Genomic DNA, 9,261 nt, shown 5'->3' with positions numbered 1-9,261 from the left:
GGGCGGCGAGGGCGGCGACCGCCAGGGTGGACAGCACGGCAACAACAACCTGACGCAGAGAAGGAGACAAGGTGAGGAGTGAACACAGACGCCAGAGTGAGAGTTTGTGACGCCGAAGTGAGAGTTGTGACGCCATATTGAGAGTTGTGACGCTAGCCAGTGTGGCGAAGTGAGGCCCACCTGGAGAGACATGGTGGGCGGGGAGCTGCAGCGGCAGTGACTGCCGAGGAGCGGCGCTGCGGCGTTTATATAGCGCGGCGCCGTGACGCCCCAGCCCCGCCACACCCTGTGTCACGGCGATGAGGTAAATTTAGACGTCCTTTCATCAATGGATCAATGGATCCCAATGGACCTCATTCTTTCAACTCCTACTCCCCAACTCCTGTCACAAATGGTAGAAGTAAAAGGGATTATTGCATCCAGCCTGCTTTGAAGGGGAGAGAGAGAGAGAGAGAGGAGAGAGAGAGAGGAGGAGAGAGAGAGAGAGAGAGAGATGAGAGGAGAGAGAGAGGAGAGAGAGAGAGAGAGAGAAGACGGAACCTCGTAGACAAGTTTATATAGTGAGGATTCGTGACTCCATAATAAAGAGCTAACTAATAAGTGTGGAGTAAAGTATTCATAAATCTTGAACTAAAGTATTCATGATGTCTTTGGGGTTTTCTATTTTTATTTATTTTTTTTCGTGATTCATGCGAGAGTTTAACAAGTTTTCAACATCACCAATAGGGGAAAGAACTCTTGAGACCTCGACTTAACAATTATGTGATCCTTGAACATGGTCCTGATGAGAACCCAAAATGTTTCTGAATGCAGACCCCTGTACGTATATCCGGTGTCGCCCAAACAACAGCAGGCCTGCCAACCAGGGCGATATAAGGCTGAAAAATAGCAGTAATAATATCAATAATTTTATTGCATTTTTGCTTCATTACTTGACTGTTCTTTTCGTTATAGTTTTCAACCAGAGAGAAATGGACTGGAATAATCGTAAGAATTCTGTGAAGGGATTACTTAAGTGTTGCATTTCCCGGAAGTGTTGGTTTGCCCTGACAAAAAAATATAACCAAACCTTATAATGATACACAAAATATGAACATCTGCCTAATATTCTTCACCACAAAAATATCACGTATAATTTTTACATACCACAAGTGTTATTGTTGAGTAAATTACCTCTTCAGTTATGAAAAGGAGAGAGAAAACTTAAATGTCCGGCCCGTGAGCGAAGACAGTGAAGTGGCGCGTGCGTGCTTTGTTGTGGCGGTGACGGACATTTGTTACCGACGATTTGTTCCATTGCTCTATAAGACTGACGCTTATAAGTGATGGAGTGATTCAGTAAAGTGCCGGAGTGTTGCTTGCTTTTCTTATGTGCTGTGTGGAGTGCTATGGGACTGAGAGGGCGGCAGGAACAAGCTTAGGGCGAGTGTGGCCGGCGGTCGGCGGTGGGCAGGGAGATGGCGGTGAGGAAGACGAAACTGCTTGAGGTAAGAGGTTGGGCAATTGTTTTATTCACCTTCATGGTTGTGGAATGTGTTATCGCTTGCCTCGCCGATGACGACGTAATGTACTGGGAAGTGGGTAATGGAGGCAGTGTGGCAAGTTCATCACCTGCCTCCTTACTCTTGATCTTGAGTGTAATGGCTCCTTTGGCCTCTCATTGTGTAAACAAGTGAGGAAGGCAATGGTTGACATCAGACGCGTTTCATTTCTACCTTCTGATGTTATAACGATGGTGGGGTAAGATTACATTTGGCCACCTTACCTTACCTCATCTCACGTAACCTTGCCTGACCTTAACTAACTTGTCTTACCTTCCCTTATTTTGATTATCTTTCTTTACCTTAACTTGTAGTACCTTAACTTTCATATCTTACCTAGCTTTAACTTACCTAAGATTATCATGTCTTGTATTGCCATTACCTTATCGTACCATGTCTTATCTCACCTTGCCTTAGCTTATCTTACCTCACCTCACCTCACCTCACCGCACCTTACCTTATCTTACCTTACCATATCTCACCTCACCTTACCTTACCTTACGTTATCTTATCTTACCTTACCTTACCTTGCCTCACCTCACCTCACCTCACCTCACCTTACTTAACATTACATTACATTACCTAACCTAATCTAACCTATCTTAATCTTCTAACCTAACCTAACCTAACTTAATATAACCTAACCTAATCTAATGTATCTAACCTATCCCAATCTAACTTAACTTTACCAAACTTAACCTAGGCTAACCTAATATAGCATAACATAGCTCACTTTAGGTATTGGTAATGTGGTTGATCTTCGTGTGAGAGGCATAGGGGATGTATTCAGTAGCTGCTGTGATGGCCCAAGTGTAGTGTACCTGTGCATTCAGCAGGAGGCGCAGTAAGCAGAGTGTAGTGGAAGGGAAAGCCTGGACGTTGTTCACTAGGGAGCGCCAGCGATGTGAGATGGGTTACCTCACCGCCTGGTCACCTCATTAGGCCTTTCACCAGTTCACTTGTGTCTTCCTACCTGATGATTAGTACATGTTTTGCTCCTCTAACTTGATTGCCTGTCACCACTTGGGAAATGAACAAGGGAACAAAGAGGAAAGTGAGGAACAAAACGGAGATGAAAAGCAAAGCACTAGTAAAGAATGTGAGGATAGAAGAGAAACAGATAAAACTAGAAGGGTGGAGGAAGTGAGGGAAGAGAAGGAAGTGAAGAGTTAAGTACATAAGGGCATAAGATAAATAAGGGAAGCTGCAAGCAACCATCAGGTTTACACAGGGCATCTGTCTTTACTATCCATGGCCTTGTCTAATTTTTTTAAAGCTCCCTAATGACTCAACACTAACAACCTGATTATTGAGTCCATTCCATGCATCTACCACTCTATTTATTTATTATTTATTTTTTTAATGTAACGTTTTCAAGTTTAAAACCCATTATTTCTTGTTCAATCCTGATTACTGACCCTGATAATTTTCCTTACATCACCCTTGTTATATCACCTATACCACTTAAAGACCTAAAGTAGATCACTGCTCTCCACCTTCTGTCTTCCGACTCTCCCTCTGTCTCTCCTACTTCCTGATTGTCCTCTATAGTATCCATAACTTTGCCCGAAGTTTATAAAGTCACAGCCAACAGCAAAAGGCGAGATGGATTAATGCCAATGTTGTACCAATTTCTGCAATATTTCTTTCACTAAAAGTATTTGAGCCTCTACTTCTCCTTTGGATGCAAATTATATAAATCTTATGACACCAGGAAGAGAGAGAGAGAGAGAGAGAGAGAGAGAGAGAGAGAGAGAGAGAGAGAGAGAGAGAGAGAGAGAGAGAGAGAGAGAGAGAGAGAGAGAGAAAACTATATGAAAGTCGCTGTTAGAACGATACATTTAAAATTCACAAAGCATTGCCAATAGATCGTTGCTTCTCTCTTCATATCATTACTTTGCTGAGAATTATAGAAACCTTATAATACTGGGAAGAGAAAATGAACTATATGATATTCTGTTTTATGTGTGAGAACGATGCATGAAGTCAGAGAGCATTGCAGGTAAAAAGCTGGTTCAACCTTCATCTCATTACCTGAGGGAGCTGCTGCGCATACCCACGAGGGTCAAGTGCATGATGAGTGTGTTGCGTGTGAAGGGCGACTAGTGAAGGAAATGAGTTCAGCAGGAAAATGTTGGCAGCCACCTGATGTGTGTTTGTGGGACGCGTGTTGTGGTGGTGGTGGTGGTGATGGTTATAGCTCTCAGTAATCATGATGAAGCAATAAATAATGGGTTTAAGCTTGATAAAGCTAAATGAAAAAAAAAATATTGGAAGGTATTGGTTTTCAAATAAAGTAGCAAATTAATGACATAGGCTTAGCAATCAGATTATTATTACTGGGTCATTAGGGAGTTTTAAAAGATTACACAAATTTATGGATGACATGACAAATGGAAAGGCATCAAGTTATACATGAATATGCTGGACATAGTAAATGAATAGTAGTAAAACAGGAGGAAAGACAATATTTACTGAATTCAGCAATAGATATGACAAATGAAAAAAAAAAAAACATGCAGTAAAAATATAAAAAGAAAAAAATAAATTATCGGAAAAACAGAGAAAAAATAGAAAGTCTTAAAATTTTTCTTCGGTTTTACCTTCGGTTTCTCTAGTTTATCAGGCCTGGACAGTGCCTTCTAACTTTTGACTTGGTATTTAGGAACCGTTACCCCGAATTGATGCCCTTCCTACCCTCGGACCGTGGCCAGGATTCGAACCCGTGCGCCTGAAGACCCTTTGCACCCAATAACGCACGAGGTTCCACTGTACCACGGCGATCCCCATGAAAGACAATGTTAATATCTTCAAAGTTTAGGAGTGAAAGACTTGACAAAATGAAAAGGCTTCGAGTAAAAATAAAAATAGAAAAAAAAATAATCAGAAAAAATAATAACCACGAAGACTTGAAGGAAAAGACAACATGATTAATATCTTCCAAGTTTATGAGTGAAAGACTTGGCAAATGGAAACGCACCGAGTAAAAAATAAAAACGGAAAAAAAAATAATCAACAGGAAAAAAAAAAAATAACAGGAAAACTTAAAGGAAAGGAAAACAAGACTAATTTCTTCAAACTTTACCAGTGAAAGACCTAACAAATGGAACAAAACAGCGTAACATTTATTTTGACAAGGGTGGACTGAGCAAGAGAAAGAGTAGAGGAGAAAGTTCAGTGTAGCGAGGCCACTGATAGGGGAGGCTTGCTGTCAAATTCATCTGAGCAATAGCCGTGAAATTAATGGCTGAGTATAGCAGCATGTATAGAACTCCGCCAGACTGGGAGAGTGGTGGTAGTTCACGGAGGGGAGAGGGTGAGACAGGAACACATGAAAAAAAAAAAAAAGTTGAATTTTTAGGGTTTTTTGTCTTTTGTAGGTGTTATACAGATAGGATAAAGATAGACAGGTAAACAGATAGGTAAACTGGTGGATAGGAAAATAGGTAGATTCTCGTAGATATAGACAGGTAGATGAGAGAGAGAGAGAGAGAGAGAGAGAGAGAGAGAGAGAGAGAGAGAGAGAGAGAGAGAGAGAGAGAGAGAGAATTTTCATTAAAAGGCATGAAAGATGTAGTTAAAAGTTTCCTCTATTCTTATTTGTTTGTTTACCTATTTTTGTAGGAGAATGTATGTTTCATATAGAGATTGAGAGGTAATGGCTTCACGATTCCACCACACTTCGTGAATGGAACTCTGCCACTTCAACGAACGAAAATGAAACCAAACTTCTAAGACGAAACAAGCACCGTAAAACTCAAAAACGTCAAAAACCTTTACTGAAAATAACCAGATACCTACAGAAAAGAAAAGAAAAGAAAAGAAAAGAAAACATGCCACCACTTGTTACCAGCAAAATCATTTCTGAGTGAGGGCAGGAATGTGCTGAGTAAAGAGAGCCAGATTAGGTAACTGGCTAACTCATCAACAGTCACCGCCACCTGTGTGTATCGGGCAGGGAGCAACTCACTGCTTGCTGATGTCCTGTCTTGCCCCTTCCTGGTTTTTCAGCTCCCAGACTCGCATTGATTCCTTCCTCTCTGATTGCTCCCACTTCCCCAGTGCTGTGGTGTGGCTGTCCATGTAGAGAGTGTGGGGTGAGGTGACGGTAGGGTATCTCTCTCTCTCTCTCTCTCTCTCTCTCTCTCTCTCTCTCTCTCTCTCTCTCTCTCTCTCTCTCTCTCTCTCGCGTTTTTAGTCATTAGATATTAGTCAAACACAAAATGAACCAGAAAAGGGATGAGCCAGCGTCGCCACACTCCCAGCGCGGAACACCTACACACTGCGTCTATAGCAGCGCCTTGCCAGACAATTACCAACTCAGCTCATTATTACTCAAAGCGTTGCACGAATTGACGGTCCTGTTACACATATCAGTGGTACATTTAATTCTGTGTCTGATGGTGTGTATTTGGTTCCATTAAGATTACATTTAATGGGTGAAAATTCTTGAATATTTTTTTGCATTTTTCATTTAGTCTCTTGCAGCACGCGATGTAAGCTTACTGTTGATCGAAGGAAGCTCATTGTGGTCTCGTTTGAAGCTTGAGAGTTTTACGTTGTTGTCATGATATGCTTAGAAATAATGAACTGAAAAAAAAAATGCAAGAAAAGAAACTGAGTCTTAAAAGCTTGATTTTACAAACAACAGAACGCCTGACCTCAGCTCGCTATAACTCAAAACTTTGCTGAGATGAAGCTTTATTCTGTGCAGCATTTCATACAAAATCAATTCAGCGTCTAATAGTGCATCTTCACTCTCTCTCAGGTAAATTTTAATAGGTTTCAATTGCAGAAAATTGAGTGCATCGTATTTACGGACGTATCCTTTGATTTGCGCATGATTTACCTCTTAACCTAAATTTGCTCCTCTTATATTAAATTAATCATATGATGAATATAGATAAATGAATAGTTAAATGAATTACCACAGTTCTCTAACATGAAGCCAAGCCTCCATCTGTCATTTCTTCCTTAGGTCTGCAAATGACGCGTTTCTTATCTTAACATTAATTTTTCACCAGATTTTACGCTGTTTCCTTCCGCTAACGTAACGAGGAAGATGAAACAGTACTCTCTCTCTCTCTCTCTCTCTCTCTCTCTCTCTCTCTCTCTCTCTCTCTCTCTCTCTCCTCTCTCTCTCTCTTTCTCTCTCTCTCTCTCTCTGTGTGTGTGTGTGTGTGTGTTTGTGTTTGTGTGTGTGTGTGTGTGTGTGTGTGTGAGTGTGTGTGTGTGTGTGTGTGTGTGTGTGTGTGTGTGTGTGTGTGTGTGTGTGTGTGTGTGTGGTGTGTTGTGCGCGCGCGTTTCACAAAAAGATAAATAACAGAGCCAACATTTTTTTTGCAGGTTTAATTGATGCTCGTTGAAGTTCGTCGATAAATAAATCCTTACAGAAACACATCAATCACATCATCTCCCTCAGTGTTAGTGATGAGGGGTGCCGTAGGAGGGGGTTGGCGGAGCATAGGAAGAGATGGGTGGGCCGTAGGTTGAGGTAGGAGGAGCATAGGTGGGTCTGGGGGCGTAGGTGGGTCTATGAGGAGCATAGGTCGGGGCAGGTGGGCCGTGTTCATAGGAAGACTCAGGCTCCTCATAAGTAGGCTCAGGAGCATGGTAGGTAGGCTCTGGGGCGTGGTAGGTGGGTTCTGGCTCGTAGGTTGGCCTGTAAATGGGTTCAGGAAGTGTAGGATGGGGGCGGGGGGATGGGATGGTGGACGGGGCGGTGAGGGACGGGGGCTGGGCGGTGGACGGGGCGGTGAGGGACGGGGGCTGGGCGGTGGACGGGACGGTGAGGGGCGGGGGCAGAGTGGTTGACGGGGCGGTGAGAGACGGGGGCGGAGTGGTGGACGGGGCGGTGAGGGGCGAGGGCTGGGCGGTGGACGGGACGGTGAGGGGCGGGGGGCTGGGCGGTGAGGAGCTGGGTGATGAGGAGGCAGGGTGGCGTGGGGCAGGGGCGTGATGAACCGGGAGACGAGGAGCTGGGTGGTGAGGGGCTGGGTGGTGAGGGGCAGGGCGGTGGGGGACAGGAGCGTGGGCGGGGGCGTGGGGCCTGTGGGAGCTGTGGGAGGTGGTGTGACCTCCCGTGGTGATGCTGACGTGGGAGCTGACTTCAGGCTCAGCGCACGCCACCGCTGCCAACACGGCTAGAAGGAATACCTGGTGGGGAGGGAGAGGTTATTGTCAGGAGGAGGATGAAAAAAAGTACTGTTTATGATAGAGGTGGAGGGAGAGATAGTGATATATGTTATTGTCATTAGGAGGAAGAGGAAAGATAAGTATTGTGTATGGTAGAGGAGGAGATGAAGAAGATGAAGAGGAGAGAGAAATATTGTTTATTACAGAGGAGGAAAAAATGACGAGGAAGAAGAGGGGAAGTAGTTTGTGATGGAGAAAATGGAAGGAAGAAGAATAGAGAGTGAAATGACATTGTCATTGTGTTGAAAATAAAATAAGAAAAAAGAAGTAGACGAGAAGGAGGAAGATGAGAAAAGAGACTGAAAAGAATATGATTTAAAAGATGAAATGAAACAAACGAGGAGAAGTTGGAAGAGAAAATTAACAATATAGTAAAAATAACATACTAGAAAAAAAAAAGAAGGACGAAGAAACAGACACAGAGAGACCAACAAGAGATAAACTGATCTGATTATCAAACTGATAATTGAAGACTCCTGTATTTACATTTCACAATATCAGAGTTATAAGACATCAATAGACAGAAAGAAATACGAAGACTTAGAGATACAGATAAACAGATCGAGTATGAGAGCATTTAAAGACTACTATATTTAGACACCGAAACATCAAGATAATAAGAAAAAAAGAGAGAGAGACGCAGAGACACAGATGTAAACAGGAGTGGACTCTCACCCTGCAGGTCATCGTGATAGGAGGGACGCTGAAGAAGTGACGTGGTGCGAAGGAGAGTGGCCCTCTTATATAGCTCCTCCGGCCCCCCCCAGCTCCCCGTGGCATTGACTTTCTTCCAGTTGTTTATGGAAGTTGTGATATTTTTAGGGTTTAAGACTGTGTTATGTTGAGGATCATGGCTTGTGTGTGTGTGTGTGTGTGTGATGTATGGATTTCCGAGTTAGATGTATGTATTGTATCACCACAGTTGTTAGACTCTATTAATGATTTTTCAGTGATGCAACGTATCGACCTTCCATCTGACCACGCCCCAATAACTGCCACAGTGAATGTCACAGGGGTAGACCTAGATAACCTTAATGTACGGGCGTCCACACTTGGTGGACACGCAGCTCTGTTAGGAACGGCAGGAAGATCAAGGTTGGTAAGAAAACCTGTAAGATTCTGTGAGATTGATAAGGAGAATTTTGTGAGACATATAGCACAACAAATGCCATGTATACAAGATGATGATGTGAATTCTTATGTTAACAACCTTTCGGACACTTTGTATACATATGCCAAGAGTAGTGTTGTACTGAATGAGGAAGTGTCGCCTGTCAGTAGAATGGAGTTAGGGAGATGGGAGAGGCTGATGGAGGATGATGACGATGCGAGGGTATGGAAGGCAATTGATTGGAAGGGTAACTATAGTACATCTACGCATAGTGATAGTAATCTACCAAGTGATGCAGAATTTAGGGACCATTTTGAGAAAGTACTGAATCCTGCACGAGAAACTCAAAATGATTTATCAGATCTGTCTACAGATATTAATATTCCTGTGCTTGACGAACCCATCTCTCCCCTA

General features: G+C 43.1%; 2 protein-coding genes across 2 annotated transcripts in view; both read right to left on the bottom strand.

The window, feature by feature from the left end:
• LOC135113382 (uncharacterized) overlaps positions 1-5,624 on the bottom strand; it is a 6,305-nt gene extending 681 nt beyond the window's left edge. The window contains exons 1-4 of the mRNA XM_064028639.1: positions 5,512-5,624; positions 2,275-2,362; positions 181-236; positions 1-49 (exon numbers count right to left, since the gene is read on the bottom strand). The exon at positions 1-49 is cut by the window's left edge and continues 126 nt beyond it. Of these exons, the coding sequence (XP_063884709.1) occupies positions 1-49; positions 181-236; positions 2,275-2,362; positions 5,512-5,624 (306 nt within the window). The remainder of the gene's footprint in view (positions 50-180; positions 237-2,274; positions 2,363-5,511) is intronic.
• A 1,224-nt stretch (positions 5,625-6,848) lies between these two features.
• On the bottom strand, positions 6,849-8,548 carry LOC135113274 (uncharacterized). The gene is made up of 2 exons (XM_064028484.1): positions 8,412-8,548; positions 6,849-7,697 (listed from the first exon to the last, which is right to left on the bottom strand). Exons 1-2 carry the CDS (start codon positions 8,514-8,516, stop codon positions 6,966-6,968), a joined length of 837 nt encoding a protein of 278 aa, XP_063884554.1. The 5' UTR covers positions 8,517-8,548; the 3' UTR covers positions 6,849-6,965.
• Positions 8,549-9,261: the final 713 nt, after the last annotated feature.

The sequence above is a fragment of the Scylla paramamosain genome, chromosome 25 (assembly GCF_035594125.1).
Source record: "Scylla paramamosain isolate STU-SP2022 chromosome 25, ASM3559412v1, whole genome shotgun sequence".
Lineage (NCBI taxonomy): Eukaryota > Metazoa > Arthropoda > Malacostraca > Decapoda > Portunidae > Scylla > Scylla paramamosain.
Note: the sequence above shows the minus strand (reverse complement) of the source record. Positions and strands in the feature narration are given on the sequence as shown.

Bases quoted from the DNA above. Each gene is read 5' to 3' on its own strand.
- LOC135113274 (XM_064028484.1), bottom strand. From the start codon at position 8,516: ATGCCACGGGGAGCTGGGGGGGGCCGGAGGAGCTATATAAGAGGGCCA. The intron at 7,698-8,411 runs GTGAGAGTCCAC...CCTCCCCACCAG, and splicing joins CTATCACGATGACCTGCAGG to GTATTCCTTCTAGCCGTGTT.